The 18269-nt window shown below is 41.9% G+C and overlaps 1 protein-coding gene across 2 annotated transcripts in view; it reads left to right on the top strand.

Moving 5' to 3' along the window:
* Nucleotides 1-18269, top strand: part of DCUN1D3 (defective in cullin neddylation 1 domain containing 3) — a 25706-nt gene extending 7437 nt beyond the window's left edge. For both annotated transcript variants that reach the window (XM_005522936.3, XM_088063934.1), the window contains exons 2-4: nt 3194-3269; nt 7967-8498; nt 10405-18269. In XM_005522936.3, the coding sequence (XP_005522993.1) occupies nt 8068-8498; nt 10405-10888 (915 nt within the window). In that variant the 5' untranslated portion in view covers nt 3194-3269; nt 7967-8067 and the 3' untranslated portion in view covers nt 10889-18269. The remainder of the gene's footprint in view (nt 1-3193; nt 3270-7966; nt 8499-10404) is intronic.

Genomic DNA, 18269 nt, shown 5'->3' with positions numbered 1-18269 from the left:
GGTTTTCCCCTAGACTGCCATGTAGCCTTCTGCCGAGCGGCAGCCAGAGCTCTGCGTGGTGCCTTTTCAGGTGTCTGTATAACTAGCTTCTACTCTATGCAGGCATGTTCTGCAGAGACAAATATTACCCAGTTTGATCACATTTCTAAAGCTGTTTTGTTTCCAAAGCTCAAAGGTAATCAGAAATAGTTTTATCTTGGTTTGGAACAGATTGGTAAAGTTCTCATGTATCTGCTCACAAAACCATTACAGTCTGTAATTCATTGAAAGGTTCTCCAACTGCAGGAAGCCTCACAAACTAATAATTCATTTTAACTAATTGCTGCATAACTTTCCTGCTTTTAGACTTCCTCTTGAGTAACTTTGCATAAACGTATTTGTACAGCAGTGGTGTGGAGCAGATCAGCGTGACAGACAGGTGCTAGCACAGAGCTTGGTTGGGGATGTGGTGAGGTGTGATCTGGGCTCCTGAGAGCCCATAATGTGCCATTGTGCTGCACTCAGAGGGCTTCTGCTGAGAAAGTTTCATTGCAGATTCAGACTTGAAATAAGGAGTTTCCATAACATGCTGGCTTTGACTGAGGTTTGGTTTATGCTGTAACATTTGTGCACCAATTGCTTGGTGCTGTAGTGTAGAACTCTGAAGTGCACAGTGAAAGCTTCCAGGTGTAGAGCTGATCCTCTCAATTTCTGCCTGCTGAAGAGGGAAACAAGACCATCGATCCTTCACTGGTTCCCCACAGGGAATCTTACCTCTTGCTTGCTCTTACCTCTCGGAAAGCTGCTGCAGGTATGGAGGGCCTGCAGTGATCCTCCTGCCCAGTGCTTGGGAGAGCGAAGTCCCAGGGGCTTAGACACAGGTACAAAAAGAGGCAGGTGAGCAAAACAAAGGCCTCCATCATCCCAAGGGTCCATGCTATTTAGTTAGTTATTTCCCCGTGGGTTGCTGAGGGGTTGCTAATGAGCAGTGCAGGGTGTTGTCTGAGTTACTGTCCTGTAACAGCACCACAGGGTGAAGGGTGTTGGTGACCACAGCCTGCAGCTACACCTTGCAGTTCTGGCCCAGGGACTGAACCAAAACCTCTGCCACCAACGTTCTGATGCTTCTCTCAACCCCTGCTGCACTCACTGTACACGAATTAGGATTAAGTCAGTGCATTTCTGTGCTATGACAGCCTTTAAATAGAGCCTTGAAGAGCTTGATCTGTTAACTGCTAACTCATACTAACTTTTTGTTCCATATCCTGTAATTGTGTTGTCGAAGGTTGCACATGCTACTACATTAAAATTTTTAAAAAGGTTAAATGGACAACTTGGAAGAACAGAAATATAAAGGAAGGGGAAGAATTGTAGCTGTAGGTTCTAACATGTTCAAATTTCTGGCTCCAGTCAGTGTGCATGTGTGTATAGGTCAGCCAACATGGAAATTACTTCAAACAACCTGAAAATGTGGCTTTTGCTGGGTAGGGCTGATTTCCATCAGATTCAGCTTCTTTTGAACTTGAAGTAAGTATTTGCTTCCAGTACATGCAGTAAGCCAACTGGAAATGTAGATTTGGTGGATCATGGGATCATAGATCTTTTCCAAAGAAATACAGATATGTTTGAAAAGTAGATTATTGCAAAAAGTTGCCATGACAATGATTTTTCAAAATGTGAACTGTAAGATGTTTTAACAGGTTCCTGGGTTCCTAACCCTAACCAGCACCCTGTATTCTTCCCTTATGATTTATAAAAGGAATTATTTAGATGCAGGAGGCCAAGACAAATTAACATAGATGTGCCAGATGTTACTTTGTCTTAAATTCCTGAAATTCATGGGATGCTATGGTCAGATAGGAAGAAATTCAAGCTAGTACTTGCACCATGAGGGAGTCAGACACTTGTCTGCTCCCCTGCACGTTAAGCTGCCTGGTGGCTGTGCACCCACTGGAGTGTCTGCTAAAAGAGCTGTGAAGCCATGGAGGAGGGAAAAAGGGTGGTTAGTTGTGTGGAAGATGAGGTTTGGGAGCAGAGTATATAAACCCAGTGTGAAGTAGACTTTTTGGTCTCCATCTCAACAGTGAATGCCTAAAAATGATTCAGTGTATATTTTTGCTCTGTGTCTGTATATGAGTGAAAGTATCACTCCAGAGTTTCCAGGCATTTTGAAATGTTTGGGGCTTTTAAGCTCTATCTACAGCTTTGGTCTGAACTAGGTTTTATGTCAGACAAATTTTCCTAATCCACATATAGGATTCAGGTTTGGGACGAACTCATGTGAAGATTGGCATGTGTGACAAGACCTTATTTCATGGTTGTCTCTCTACATTCACCCCCCTCTTTCTGCTGAAGGAAGCTCTGAACAAGCTAATGCTCCTGCTTGTTTCCTAGGAAGTAAATCTCATGTAAAAGGTAAATATGCAGCAAGGCAGCTTTTGATCACCTGTCTGCTTCCTAGATGCACTAAGAGCTGTAAAAACGAGATGTTTTAGTGTTTCTGTTAGTATGGTAGAGCAGGAGAGCCTTGCCAGAGATTTCTTGTTTGTTGTGTTTTTCTACTAGATCAGATACACAGGTGTGTTGACTAGGGTATGCAGTTGCAGCTCTTGCTATACAAACCAAACATACCTTCATCTGTCTTCTCTTCAGAGGTTCCTAGTCATACAGCAGAGCTGTGAATTTAAGAGAAGCAAAGTTGAGCCAGCTCGACTGAACATGGGAAAACAAACATGGAAAAGAATGTGCTGGAGAATGAAAAAAGAGAATTACTCTCCAGACCCAAATTATGCTTTGCTAGGTAGCAGCTGTCTGGCATTCACAGATTAAACAGTGCTCAGCTAACATGCAGTGACAGTGATAGCATGTCCTCTGCTTTGCTTTGAGTGCATGAAATGAGGAATTAACTCTCCCATGCTGAAAGCCATGAAAGTATCCGGAAGTGTGTATTTACTCCTAACAAACATTTGAATTTGTCTGTTGTTTTCAGTACCTGTTCTTAGGTTTATATGACAATGCAGAGTTAATGGTGTTAATGCTACTCTGTAAGTAAAAAAAGTGAAGTAGTTTTTTATAAAATGACTCTTTGAACAAATGGAGTTTGGCTCTAAAGGGTTTTATTAAATACACAGTTGATTTTCAATGATTTGGTGCCCTGCATGGTTTTCATAGCCTCTTCTAAATGTAAAGATTTGTGTGGTCTTTTGTCTTCCAGCATTCTATGTGGAACCCAGGGAGTTTAAAGGAAGCTGTGAAGCTACTGGAATGATTCCCTGTGTAGCTGAAACTATGTAAGTATTAGATGTTTACTTACAAGATCACTTGTCCAGCACAATTGTTAGAGCAGCAATTGTTTCTGCTTCAGCAGTGGCAGTGATCCTCTCCTGCCCCCGCAATGGGAAGCTCTGTGTATCTGTTCAGTTGGAAGCAGGCAGGGCATCCATGATACTGTTCCCTACTCTCAGCTATTTTTAAGGTCATGTATCCCATGTCCATTAAAAGGTAGATAATGCGTAGTGAAATTCTGTAAAATTCTTAGCCTATGCTCAAGTGTTCGTGAAAAGCTGAGGCTGGGTTGAGGCTTAGTTAAGCTCTAGTTACGTTGTCTTTGCCTTAGCTGGTGAAGTGGTACTTGAAAAGGGATTTAATGCCTGGCTGAGCTGCCTCCCCTTTTGTTATGAGATTTCCTAAATTTGTCTTTGAGATCTTCTTGAATGTATGGAAAGTTTTTTCCTCTACTCTCTTGATACTTTCTGTGTTTTGAAACTCATTATAAATACCTTCTGATGCAACACTTTATTAAACAGCATAATGCTTGTTTTGCTTGTTAGTCTCCGGACATATCCAGTAATTTCTATTACTACAATAACATCAGTCATTATAGAAAAATACAGGGTTACTTAAATATCTCCTTTGCATCTTCTCTCTTCCTGCCAGCTCCCCCCCGCCCCCATTTCATTGCTGCTCTTTTCAATTGTGCCACGGTGTGCTTGTATGATTGAGAGTTACTACTGAGTCACTTTGTTTTGTTCCCTTCAAATTTTGGGTTATGTGTGATCTGGTCACTTGAAAATGGAGGAAGAATGCTGCAAATTCCTTACAGCACTTTGAAAAAAGTCCTGCACAAAACCCTCACCAAATCGAAAAGCCCCATCAAGCATTAGCCAAGGCCTTTGTAATCTTCTCTAGGTTTTCATTTAATGTGTGGGGCCATATGGCTCTGCACATCCTTTGTTCTTAGAGGGTGACTTTCCTTTAGCTGGTTGTATTCACCAGCACTCATCTTCCTGTGTTCCCAGCTGCTGACTCCTTTCTAGAAAGGTGCAGAAAATGTCATTGTGAATCTCTGCTTTGCAAGAGGAAGATGGCCTCATGGGCATCTTGGTGATTCATATGTACTGGAGATCATTGCTCAATACTTTTCTGAGTAATAGACTTCTTTGGGAGCACTGCATCCTGCAGCGCTGAGCACATTCCAACCTTAGCCCTGAATTTTGATCCTTTTTAGTAGAATGGCAAAAGTAGTGGTCACTGCTGCCTTTTATGTCTTGCTTTTATGCTGTACAAGCCTCTTAGTAATTTTGCTCTTGGGAACTGATCCTTTTGGGAATTGATGCTTTGCCACTAATCCAGCGTAACCTTTGGGTACACGAGAACTTTCTACTCGTAGTTCTTGATCCAGCTGGGAGAAATCTCTCTGCAGGTCCTTGTGCTCTGGGATACTGGCTTTGGTCTGCAGCCAGATGCACAGCTCTGTTGACCTTCCTGAGGGTGCTCTCTCCCAGTCCTTGAGCTCTAGCTTCACTGCAGCTCCTGATGCTGCAATTAGATCCTCTCTCCAGCCTTCCTTAACAAAAGGGCCAGCTTCTCCCACTTGTTTCTATCTCCTTCCAAGGCTCTTGTTCCTTTCATGCCTTGAAACCTGAGTCACGTAGGAAGTGGAGGTGACTAGTTAGTGAAGTGGATCCAGCTCAGCGAAGGCAATTTACAAAAGGGTAACTGATGGAGTGCCAAAAGACTTCTCTCTTACAAAACCAGATACATGCACAAGCTGCCAGCGGATGCAGTCTGGATTTTTTTTTTTCCAAGCTGGTTTTGCTATTTTTGGGGTAGAATGCTTCTAAGGATCTGGCACATGGCATCAAGTTTCATGTAGAAGAAAAGTGAGGAATTGCAGCAACTGTACACCAGTATCTTCTAGTGTTTGTTCATAAGGAGTAGGATTGTGCTCTGAAAAGCTCCTTGGCAGGGAGGAGGAAAGAAGAACTCTGTTACTGCAGGGAAGAGCAGTGCCCATGCAGTGTTCAGGAGCAGCATTCAGCTCTTTGTAAGGCAAGTAGGAGTACAGAAAATGTGTTTGTTAGAGGGGTACGATGTGAGGGAGGTGGGTAACTTGCCCTCTAGGGCTTGATGCTACTGGGCTTGGTTTTTTTTGGAAACTGCTGGTGAGACACCTCCTTACATACAGGTGCCTAATAATGCTGGCAGATCTTCCCTCTGTGTATTATAGTGCTCTTTTTGTGACAGCAAATGACTTTAAAACCCATCAGTTTCATCACATTGGTGATGTCACTTTGGAAACCTGAACATTAGATTGTTATCATCATTAATACAAGCTGTTGCTTAGGAAGCATGACAGCATGAGTCACTTTTATTAGGAAGATTATGGACACAGTATGTCAGTCTTGCAAATTTCCTTTTTTTAAAAAAAAACTTCAAATTGGGATTCCTCAAGTGAATTGTATTAATATGTCAATTACGATGTGTGTGATTAGACTAGTTTAGAGGAAAGTACTATTCACTAACTGGCAGCTGTTCTTAAGCTTCCTCCACAGGGAAAAGATGTTCCAAATCATCAATAGCTAATAACTGCTGTTACATCTTTGAGCAGAAAGTTTTCTATACTACCTAAACTCTGCTTTAAACTCTAATACTGGTCAGTACTCAGGATTTTTTATTCTGTTCTTTTAGCTTCATTCTTTTCTCCCTTAAGAAAAATTTGTCCAGTCTAGTGCTAGCTGCCTCTGAGAAACTGATGGAAGGACAAGAATTAGTGTAGATTAACCATTTGAATTTGGATTAATTTAAAGATGAGGGGGAGAAAGGAAAGCTGGTATGTGGGAGTTAATCATGAAGCTTTTACACTGCCTACTAATATCCTGTTTGTTTTGGTGTAATGAAATAATGACTGGTGTACACTGGAGAGGATGATGTTGCTCAGGCACCTGGCAGCACAGAAATCAGTTCCAGGCTGTGCTTCGCAACTCACAGAGCTGTGAAGTACTAAGGACCAGTGAAATTGTCTCATGGATCATTTATATTGACAAGCATATTTTTATAAATCCTTTCTAATACAAATTGTTGAGAATTTCTTGAATACATTAAATCAAACTTTGCTTGCCTATAAAAATGATGCTACAAAGTTAATCTTTAAAGCATTGTGATGAAAGAATATATAATACCTTTGTTCCTTTGGCTGCTTAAAAAATAGGTATTTGCTAGTTTCATGTGTGGGTTATGTGCTTAAGAAAAAGGACTGGGGAGGGAAAGGGAAGCCAGGTAGTCAAAACCAGCATATCTTGACTGTTGTAGTTCCACTGGCAAAATATTTTGCTCATGAAGCTGCACACGTGCTGTTTTGTCCAAACAGTTATAATGGCTGAGAGAAGATTTATTTTTGTAATCCTAATATCTGAGAATTCATCTGTTCTTGTTGCTGCTGTTGGTTTACAGCTTAAAAGAGGCCTTCAGTCTCAGTAAAGCTTTGCCTAAGAAAGAATACAGTAAAACTGACATGAGAGCTGTTGAATTTCTTAATTTTAAATTTTTTATCTCTCTTCTTGCTTGTTCTAATTCTAAACTGGAAGCTGTACACAAAGTCAAGGCAGACACAATTTTTATGTCTGAAGCTTTTGCCTAACTGACAACAGAGGTGAAATGCAAACAAGTGGGTAAAGGAGGACTATGATAAGCAATTGCTTTCTTGGAGCTGACATTTCTGAGAAACAGACTGTCCTTGGTGTGGCTGATAGGGCAGTGTCAGAGTGTTAGCTTGGTTCTAACAGTGAAAATTGGAGAACCCTTTCCTGTGGGTAGAATATGTTTTCCAAATATGCAGGGCTTTGTGATTTATAAAAAGAGAGTATGATGAAATAATTTTGGCATTTTAATTTTTATTTAAAAAAAACAACTCTGAACTGGAATTACTACTTCTTATCTGCATGTGTGTCTGTCTGAAGAAGTTTCATTAAGAAGGCCCCCTCCCCTGTCTGTCTCCTTACCTAAAGGGAGGAGCCCACTTGAAACAATGAACAATTTCTGAATACCCTCTTGCATAAGAAGCGTTGCCTCCTTTCTGTAAACACAGTCTGTGTATGTTTCAAGTACAAAATCTAGATTCCAAACTGTTTAAAAACAAATACACAACTTTCACTCTTTCCTCCTCCCCAAAACCAGCCTCCTTCCCAAACCCAGCCCCTTCCTCCCCTCCTCCCTGAGAAGCCGCTTTGCTGATTTGCTGAAGGTACAGTCTAGATCCAATGCTTAGGTCTCTGCCAGGCTGTGCCATCAGTGTCCCTGTCCTCCTTTCCCTGCTTTGTTCCAGTGTCTATTATATATATGTGGGTATGCTTTTAAAAACCATTTCCCTTAAGATATTTCTGGGTTAGAGTAGTCTGTCATGATGAAGCCTGTACATGAATCAACCTCTTTGTAACCTATGCTGCAGTAAGAATTTTAGGAATTTCCTTTATTAGGACCCGTTAGTATAGTGTAGCCACTGAGTGAGCTGCACTGATTTCTAGGTAAAACAGCCTGAAATTGCCTGAAATTTATGGCATTTTCCAGCCTTGTGTACACTGCTCCTTTTCAGTATGCAAAGCTTAAATATCCTGGAGTCGGTTACTTAATGGCAAATGTTATCCCACATTTAATACTTCAAATATTCTTTATAGAGAGACAGCAGTTTGACTATAAAACTGTTTTTCAGGTTAGCTGAGTGCTGCTAATGGCATGGTGAGATGTGTTGAAGAGCAGCTGCGAGGGTGTCCAAGGGCAGGGGGACCACGCTAGGAACTGGGCTTGAACATCATGGGCCAGTGTGTCACCAAGTGCAAGAACCCTTCTTCTACGCTTGGCAGCAAAAATGGGGAAAGAGAATCTGGCAGCAAGTCCCACAGCAAGAGAAGTGCAGTCCACAAAGATGACCATGGTTCTGCTTGCGGGAAGACTTCAGGAGACATTCTTGTGAATGGGACAAAGAAAACAGATGCTGCTGTAGAGTCCAGTCAGCCTCCGACATTTTCTGGAGATACAAAGAAAGACTCTGTTTGCAGTGCAGAGGAATCTTCTCTTCAAAGGATTGGGGAGTTATTCAGGAGGTATAAGGACGAGCGGGAAGATGCCATACTGGAAGAAGGAATGGAACGATTTTGCAATGACCTCTGTGTTGATCCCACTGAATTTAAAGTACTAGTTTTGGCTTGGAAATTCCAGGCTGCTACCATGTGCAAATTTACAAGGTTAGTTCTTGTAGAACTTGTAATTATTTTCATATGTTAAAGTATATCCTGTCAGCAGTATGTTGGAGAGACAGCCTCATTAGCTTCACTTACTTATTTCTTCTAACACTTGCATTTTGATCAAATTAATTCCTACCACTGCAGAAGGTAAGCTTTGTATTGTCTTCTTTTCCCCTTCCCCTCATGCTGGATTTCAGAAGATGTGGTTTTGGCCATTATGCTGCTAGTGATGAACAATGTAGTGAGATTCTGTAGATACTAATTTATTCTTGATTTACTAAAAGCAATTTACTGTACCCAGCATTATCTTGGTGATGAGGTTGGACAGTGAAATTAATTTTTCCTTTAAAATAGTGTGAGGTTCTTCAGTAATTGCTACTAACTTTGTTAACAGTCTGTGAAAGAATGAAAGAATTGTTCCTGTCCAATCAGTGTTACAGTTAATGTCTTTTTCCAAGAGTAATCCTGTTAAAGCATAGAGAGGGAAGGAAATGTGTGGCTTTTGACACCGGTAGCTGTTTTCATACTAGCTGACAAATGATTGCTATTCAACGTGCTGTGTGCCCTTCTGGACAAGGGGCTCAGTCAGCAGGCTGACAGCATGTGTGATGCTACAGGAAACAAAGGATTGGCTAAAACTCCCCCTACAAAGCCAACATGCAAGCCCAAACTGCAGCAGCCTACTCCAGCTTGATTAGCAATGTCCAGGTAAGAGCAAGTGAAGACTGCCTACAAGGACTTGCAGGAAGAGAAGGAATTTTTTATTTTTTAGGTCTATCTAGATTGGTTTGAGTAATGCTGCCTATTTTTACTGAGCTTATAACTTTCAAAATTACTTTGGTGTTCAGAGCCTTGACCCAAGCCTCTGCTGTGCACTGAACAGCACCTTCAGAGTCTTTGTGGCTGTGGGTGTGTGTCAAAAGGATGAGTTACTCTGGAATGCAAATGTGGATTTACTGGAGGCTGATGGCACAGGTATTTGCTAAGATGGTAAAGGAGTTGTAAGTAGTGTCTGTGATTGTGCACAACTACCATAAGTATTATTAACATGGTTTTAATTTCCTTGGAGAGGACAAATCTAGTGGTGAGAGGTTATATTTGTTGACGGGCATGCTCCAGGGTACAGGTGCTGATGGACTTCTTCCATCATGGTCTGTTCTCCGGAGTGCTGCTCCATCTCTTGTCTTCCCTCCAGCCCATCTTGTGTCAGCCTGCTGGCTCTCCTGGCTGGCTGTAACACCTGCTCCCAAGCATCAGAGAAACTGGAGCTCAAGGTGTCCCACTTGGCCGCTTGGTATAGGGCTGGTTCTTGGAGCAGTGTCCATACATTGTGCTGCAGTGCCTGGGATGCTGTGCTCCTTTCCATGCTTTCATCAGGTGCCTTGCTGACTGACACCAGTGGCTCCCCTTTGCTTTTGCAGGCTGGAAGAGCAACCAAAAACCATAGCAAAAGCAGAACTGAACTGCTCTGTCCCTTGCAAACAGCTCACCTAGAGCATGGGCATTCAGACGTGGGAAATATTGAATCAAGTTGGGGTAAATATGTTAGTTTCAAACATTCTGAATTTCTTCTGTGGTAAATCAGATTCAATTTTTAATGTGAAAGGCATTCCAGGATGTGGAGGTGTCCAGAAAAGCCAGAGAGCAGAATCTTCAAATGCTAGCAGTGCCCCAGCAGACCTGGGGGTTGTGTGTGGTTCCCAAGGCCTTAAGGAATGCCTTGGAACTGTCTTTGCAGTAGCTTTTGTTGCCAAAATCTTCATGCTGCTGGTGCTGAGTGAGGGTATACCTTGTTTTGTCCAGATGATCCTCTTCGGTTCGATGTAGCTGAACGGAGACGGGACGCGTTTGGCGCGCAGGGTCGGTGGGAAGGGCTCACTTTAATTTCTCTTCTCTTGCTTGACAGGAAGGAGTTTTTTGAAGGCTGCAAGGCAATAAACGCAGACAGCATTGATGGCATTTGTGCAAGGTTCCCCAGCCTCCTAAACGAAGCCAAGCAGGAGGATAAATTCAAGGATCTCTATCGTTTCACTTTCCAGTTTGGCCTGGACTCTGAAGAAGGACAGAGGTCGCTACATCGGGAAATAGCCATTGCCCTTTGGAAATTAGTCTTCACCCAAAACAAGCCCCCTATTTTGGACCAGTGGTTACACTTCCTAATCAAGAACCCCTCAGGAATCAAGGGAATCTCCCGGGACACATGGAACATGTTTCTAAATTTTACTCAGGTGATTGGACCGGACCTTAGCAACTACAGCGAGGACGAGGCCTGGCCGAGTCTCTTTGATACCTTTGTGGAGTGGGAAATGGAGCGAAGGAAAAAGGAAGAGGAAACCAAATGTATTCTGTCTTCGGACACAGAGGGCCTGTGTGTGGACGAACAGACTTAGCGGTGGTGAAGCAGCAGTGACAAAAGCAACTTGTTGCCCTTCACGAAATGTAAACTCTGGATGTTTCTGGAAATTACCGAGGCTCCAGATTTTTCTACTTTACACCTTTTTCTGCCTTGTCTTTGAAAGGGCTCTAAAATGCTGTATCATGTTTTAGGCACTTTCTTAATTTTGGTTATTCCTTTTACTCTTGCCCTGAAATATTTGGCCCTGGCTACAAGTTAAGCTTTTCTTTTTTTTTTTCCTTTTTTTTTTCTTTTTTAAGACTTCAGATTAGTATAAATAAGTCTGATACTTCTTGCACAATGTAGATCTTTTTAGTTAGGTTAAATTAACATTGCTAAATTATACAGTGCCAGATTAAGTTTTTCATACTACATCTGTCAGGGCAGGTCTGTACTGTGTGTAGTGCTGTTTACATTGTTGAAATTTTAGGCTGTAATAATTTTAAACCAAGTTTAAATAGTTTTATACCAAGATGAACAGCAGTGTTAACTATAAATGCATTAATCCTGGATAATAAGGCTCTAAAAACCAACATAAGCAACAGCTTTTTGTAATACGGCTAATTCCCATTTTGAGCTAACTCCTAGTGAATGAGTCCAGATCATTCCTTTTTTGGACTTTCAGATGTTGGGATTGTTTTATAAAATTACTGTACCTGTCAGTCAACTGAGTGGTAGATGACGATTTGTATCTAAATCTCTTTACACATTCACATAATAAAAGAGCAGTACTACCTCAGTTTTATTGAAAGTGGACTTGTTGATGGACTTCCATTTTCTCTGGAAGTTGTATTTTTGTGGTTACATGAGAATATTTTTACTTGACTAAAAGAACCAAAGGTTCTGCTTCTTAAGTTTGTTAAACATTGACAGAAGCAACACACAAATCCTAAGTCTTCAAGGAAAACTGTGGTATAATTCTGCTTTAATTTGTTTGATTTATACCTAAAGTATTACCTTACTTGTCTGGCAAGCACAGTACTTCTATGTAAGGAACTATCTTTTGCATTAATATTGACGAACCAATTTTTTAAAGCATATGTTTAATTGCTAAATTGCAGTTAATACTCCACACTTTCGGGAGCAACAATATTGGCATCTGATGACAAAGTGAATTCTTAATGTGTTCTTAATGACAACAGTGTAGATGAGTCATTTTTAGACTGATTTGATAATATTTGGATAGAAGTCAATTTATTATTTTACAATGCCTGTATTGGGACTATTTGCCTGTTGAAATTGTTGTGACTTAAAGGGAGTTTTATTAACACTGGTTGAAACTTTTTTGGTTATTGATGCTACCTTTTTTAATTTTAGTATGTCAACTTTTTTACACCTTTTGGTAAAAGGATTGATTGCCAAGGCTTTCTGTGTAGCCAAGTGCTGGCTTAATGAATTTGATATACTTCTGTTACACACCTTTTATTTTCAGAGATGCATTTCAGGATCATAAACCAACTTCAGCTGGAAAACAAAACAAAACAAAAGCCTGGACAGTCATCCATAGCATCTAATGGTTTTTGTGATATAAGGGTTTTAAAGCTAAAGGGAAACAGGTTTTAAGTGGTGAGCTTGTCACTAGGTCCAGGGTGTCATGCTTTGCACGTCTGCTGTGTCCCACAGCGCTTAGGAGAGAGAGGAGTAGGATCTGCCTGAATTCTGGGACTGGCTTTGCTGGTGTGCAGCCCTGCAATAGCTTGACTTGGAGGTCATAAATCACTAACGAAATGTGGGTAATACAAACTGTTTAAAAACAAACCCACAAGCCACAGATAGCATCTCTTTCATCTCATAAAAAGAGAATTTGGTCCATGCTGCTCTTGCTGGAATACAAGCTGTGGAAAACAAATGTGGTTTTTTTAGACAGAGCTGAATCTGTCCCTTTGCAGGAAAGCCCTGAAGTTGCTGTTTCATGGGTAAATACACCCAAAGCTTTGTCCTTGCTTCACTAACTTTCTGTGGCACAAAAGTGTTTGGCAGCAAAACCTTACTCTGATTTTATGAGCAAAGCAGGCCAAAGCACTCGTGCTAGAATTGTTGAATTTATGGTGAGACTTTTGCTGATGCTGTTATTTTTAAAAGACTAAAATAAATTCCCCAACAGAGGCTGCTTTGGTAGGAAGAGTTCCAAATGGAGACTGATTTGATAGTAAATGAAGACTGTATTTGTAAGCTTGAGACTCTACATTCATTCAGCTATTAAATGCTTTGTTCATCACTTATTTTTTAATCCCCTAAAGGAAATTAGAAATGTCCAGAGTGTGAAGAGTAACTGTTCAAATGGGTAGCCAGTGCATAACCAGCTCATGGCAGCTTCTGATTTACACTGTAGCATGCAGCAGCTGCAAACGATGAGGGAGAGAGCTCTTTAAGGAAGGTGTTTATCTTGTGGTTGGAATGTGGACAGCAGTGAGGAAATCAACCTGTAGTGCATCAGGCTCAGCCATTTTAATGTATCAGATGTAATGTAGCTTCTTTTTAAAGGCAGAGGTGATCACACAGGAAGGGAAGATCTGGTTTCCTGTTGGGGGAAGGACATACCATCACCAGTGGCTGAGGTCCCACGTGTTCAGTTTGGGGGACAGCCCTGCTCTTGTTCTGCCACTTCCAGCCAGACAGGAGCAACTCCTCCCACTGGGTTGGGTACTTGCAAAAGCTGCCAAATTATCTATCTAGCAAAGTAACACTTACTTTTAGCCGAATTTAATTACCATTTACAGAATGCAAACCAGACCTGTGTCAGTTTTAAAGTCCTGAAGCAGGAGCTGAAGGTTCAGCTGTTCAGTAGTGCTGGCAGTGAGCAGGGCTGTCAGACCTTCTCTTGGATTGCCTGGTGATTTTGTGGTCCCAAACGAGACTGTCCAGGCTCTGTAATGCTGGGGTGAGGGAGCAGGGTTTGTGTGTGTCTCTGACAAGCCTTTAATAATATTGGAGCCTCTGAAAATATGCTTGTTTAATGGTTAAACTGTGAATATCTGTGGAACAGGCCAAATACATTCACTCTTCATTTTTATATAATTTAATTCTTCATTGTGCGGGGCACAGGACTGTAAGTGAGCAATGATGCTGATGAAATCCTTGAAACCATTGCAACTGTTTATTTTTAAAAAAAAAAATTAGATTATGCATTAGGAAACTTTATGCATGTAGTCAATCTGCTGCAACTTGGGATAAATAACTATAGATAACTATATAGATAGTTGGAGTAATATACTGGAAAACTGGTCTGAATCCACAGTCTATGGCATTTTACTGCCTTCTCTTATATGCAAAGAAATACAACTCCTGTAAGCTTTAGCCCCTAGTAATAAAACACTGACAACCTACACCATATTATAGCTTGCAACACCTTTAAGATTTGGCTTCCAGATCATCTGGAGGCTTAATTGTGCTAATTTTTACTTGTGTGGGTGCATTTCTGTGGTCAAAGCCTATCTATTGATTCAAGTAAGGATTTGAAAGATCCTGCCCAGAGCTGGCCATAAACATGACCGAGGCAATGAGTTGGAATCGAACACCAAATCGTGAGTTTATTTGCTGCTGGTGCTATTCTACATGGAGAATTACAGATTTTTAGTACTGTGCAATCCTAGTAAAAGGACCACAGGTCTGGCAGGTGGCCCAGAAGCAGCTGCAGCTGTGGTAGTTGGGACTGTGAGAGCTGCTCCCCCGGGCTGGCCCGGCACATCTCCTGGATCAGCTCTGAACCAGGACAGTTCTCAGCCAAGCACAGTTCAGAGCATGAAGTGAGCTCAGGCTGCTCTGCTGAGGACAGAGAGGCTTGGGTTGGTGGCAGAGGGTGCAGCCCCTCCTCTGGTGGACAGTGCTGGGGGGCAGCAGCAGCATTACTGGGTGACTTTTATTTGGCTCTCTGTGTGTCCATCAGAGCCTGAAGAACCCGTGGATCCAAGGCTAGCCTGTGACCCGTGGTTCCCAGGCCTATGCACTGACCAGTGACCTTAGACTTTTTGTGACACTGTCAACATAAGCCTTGTTTCCAAAAATAGCCCAACAAAGTTAAAGAAACAGCATGTAGTTAATAGCCACCTCAGTTGTGATACAGTTTGTTGGCTGAGGTTACATCATTCCCATTCTTTGGTAAATAATAGTCATTGTGAGTTTCTGGGCCTTGCAGCCTTGAGTTCTGCAGTGTGATCCTTTTTTAGAAGGTCCTCAGTAAATTGGGCACCCAGTTCTTCCCTTGAGCCCACTCTGCTCAAAGTGTGTGCATGTAAATTTAGCCTTTCATATTAAAAAGGAAGATGCTTAACCTGAAACTCAAAATTCTTCAGGGTAGTGCTTCAATATGGAGAAAAACATTTTTTCAACTAAGTATTAAAGCAAAGTGTCTGCTTAAATTTTGTTGTGCAAACAAACCCACCAGTGTTAACATTTTCTCTCTGGACTATTGAAGATCGAACCTTTGGTTTTATTGTGTGAAAATTTGGTTTTATTGAAGTGAAATTAATGAGACTGTAGGACAAAGAAGGCTGTAACTCCTTCACCATGAAGTACGTAGGTATCTCTACCTCTTGTTCTTAGACTTGAATAGTTTAAGGCTACCATCCTTTGGTCCCAGGATTTTATGCCTGGATGAGTAATCTATTTTTTTTAATTGACCCAAGTTAAGTATTATTTGCCATAGTTTTTGGTATCCTGTGTTTAACCTGTATGCAAAGGACCCTTTGGAAGGGGGCCGGGTCAAGCTGCAAACCAGAGTTGGTCCTCCTGGGTGCTACTTTTGGAGTGCAATAGAGCGACCGAGCAGAGCTACATGGCCTGTGGCTCAGGGCTTCTGCCACCACACATCCTCCTCCCTGGTCAGGCTGCCTGTACTGATAGTGAGTTGAAGATGGAGCAGCTGCTCCCCAAGAGGGAGCCATCAGCCTTTTCATTTGCCCTTGAAAAGCTTTAGGAACCCACCTGATGCAGTGCCATGAGTGTATTTTTCTTTTAATCAGAAATACTGTGTTTTGTTCCATGTTGGACTGGACTTGCAACCACCCAGCAAAGATGGGACCTGCAATAGTGCAAAGGCTACACGCATCCTTTTTGTCCCTGAGGTCAGAATCCTGCTTGGGATAAAACTCTTGTGCTTGAGTAAAGCTGGAGTTCTCAAGAGAACTGGAGATGCCAGAGTGGCTTTGGTGCTCAGCCGTGTTCATTAATGCATTGGGGGACGTTCTAGCAACACTTCTGTGTCCTTCCTTTCCTCCCCCAAAGCAAACTGCAACACAGCTGTCACAGCAAATCCCCCATGGTGTGATGTGGCAGCAGTTGCTGCTGCTGCAGGATTCTTCCAGTGTGAGGGCTGGTTTTGGGGTGTGACCTCTTGCACTATCAGGACAGGCACGTATCTCAAGAGAACAGGGGGATGTGAGACAATAGGTAAAAAGAGCATGTACGTTCTTGTCCTAACAGCTTGCCTTAAATCACTGACATTGCAGCGGTTCCTTGCTACTATTGCAGTCCTCAGTCTTTGAAAATCCAACAAGTTCTGTAGGTAATACTGTTTTTTGTTTTATTTTTAATAAGTTTCTATCTTTGCATAATTGCACTCTTCAGATAAGCCCTTTTTGGATATTGTGTCATTTCTCACACAGGAAAAAAAAGTCCATCTCCAGTGTTTGTGCTGTAAAGTGTTTCTTTTTCCCCTCCTGTAAATTATACCTGGACTAAAGGTTGCCTACTGTTGAAGCAGTGTGTTTACTTGAATGTTGCCATTTTATGCAGTTAGAACTGCTGACCCTTGCTCTTCTCTGGGCCTGTGAGAGTGAAGATTGTGTGACCAGAGGTGGCAAACCTGCACAGAGGATCGGTGGAGCTGAAGGCTGGCTGCTACTCCCATGTGTGTTACACATTAGAGGACTTCACAGATTAGTGCTCCATATTTGGAAGTTGTGACTTTTTAAGTCATGCTAAACAAAGTTATTTAAAAATACACTTGCTTTCTTATCTGTAACTTTGAAATAGTCTTTAAAAAATAGATGGGCTGGCAGGAGGGTTAGCAGGAGGGCCTCATGCTGTAAGTTGTTGAGTAACTCAAGTGCCAGGAGCCGTGGATGGGACTGGCAGGATTCTGTCCTGAGCCAGCGCTGTTGGGGTTTGCACTGGCTGGTCTTGAGGGCATGAAGCAACCACAAGGCCTTGATGAGCTGTGGGGAGAAGGGTCAGCCTGGGAGTGCTGGTTGGTGCAGCCTTGTTTCTTTCCTGTGGATCTTGAGGCCCCAGTTCAGCCTCAAGTCCCTCTCTGTGGAAGGAATGCATGTGGTAGTGCTTGCTCCCAGAGAGGTACCACGGTGTAGGAAGCAACGGGATTACGGCTTTGGTGAGCACAGCTCCCTGATAGGCCTCTCGGCTCCTCAGTAAACCAGCACGGGTGGGCAGGGTCACATCTGCTGTTCTTTGTGCCCAGGGGTGTTTTGCCTTTTCAGACTTACCCAGGAGATAACCCTGTATGAGCCAGTTTGCTCACTCTGGGAAATGATGAATGTGCTGCATGTCACGGAGCAGCCCCGTGGTTCCTTTTTGGGACAGCAGTATCAGAAGTGCTGTGTAAATGTAATGCTTGAAAACAGCTGGAGTAAATTCTGTTTCATGTAGGATCTTTATTTCAAGGAGATGCAGCCAAATTTGAAACCTGATCTAGAGGAAAATTGGGAAAATTTCAGGGCAATGCATCTACTGAATCCCAATCTACTGAATTGGTTTGTAGTTTTACAGTTACTTTTCTTACATCACATTTTTTCACCATTGATGTCTGGAACAGAATGGAAACAGCATCTTATGGAATGTGCAATCTAAGGCACAATGCAAGTAGGGATTGAAAAGAAGGTTGTCTTTACTTGATAGCAATCCTGAGTGCAATGTTTTTGTTGTATCCCTTTTGGAAGAAGAGCATTAAGTACAGTCTGAGGTTTTTCTTTTCTTATAAGCAAAGCATTGGTTTGTCCATTACTGACTTCTTGTGAATTTTGTGCCAGATGTATATTAAATATTTTGGTGCTTTTTCTAAACCAAGCTGCCATTCATTTACCTGTGAGATTATTGTACTTCTGTATATTTAAACGAGCAACCCCTTAAAGAAAAAACAAAACTAAAAAAATCCTTTAGTCACAATGTATGCTGACTACTGTAGCTTGTAAATGTTCCAAAGCTTCTGGGTTTCCTGTATTCCAGTAAGGTCTGAGGGGAGGGGAACAGCTACAGAAATCTCACCCACTGGAAAGGGAGCTCGCACGCTGTTCTGTGCGTAACTGAACAAATGAGTAACATTTGTGGTGTTTACATAACGACACATTGGTGTTCACTTTTTTGTGCTCAAGCTTTGTACAAAATGTCTTATTTAAAGCTGAAGTCCTTTTTACATTTTTCAA

The sequence above is a fragment of the Pseudopodoces humilis genome, chromosome 18 (genome assembly GCF_049639895.1).
Source record: "Pseudopodoces humilis isolate 2021_Gansu_Grassland_sample_001 chromosome 18, ASM4963989v1, whole genome shotgun sequence".
Lineage (NCBI taxonomy): Eukaryota > Metazoa > Chordata > Aves > Passeriformes > Paridae > Pseudopodoces > Pseudopodoces humilis.
This window is presented reverse-complemented; position numbering and strand designations above follow the sequence as displayed.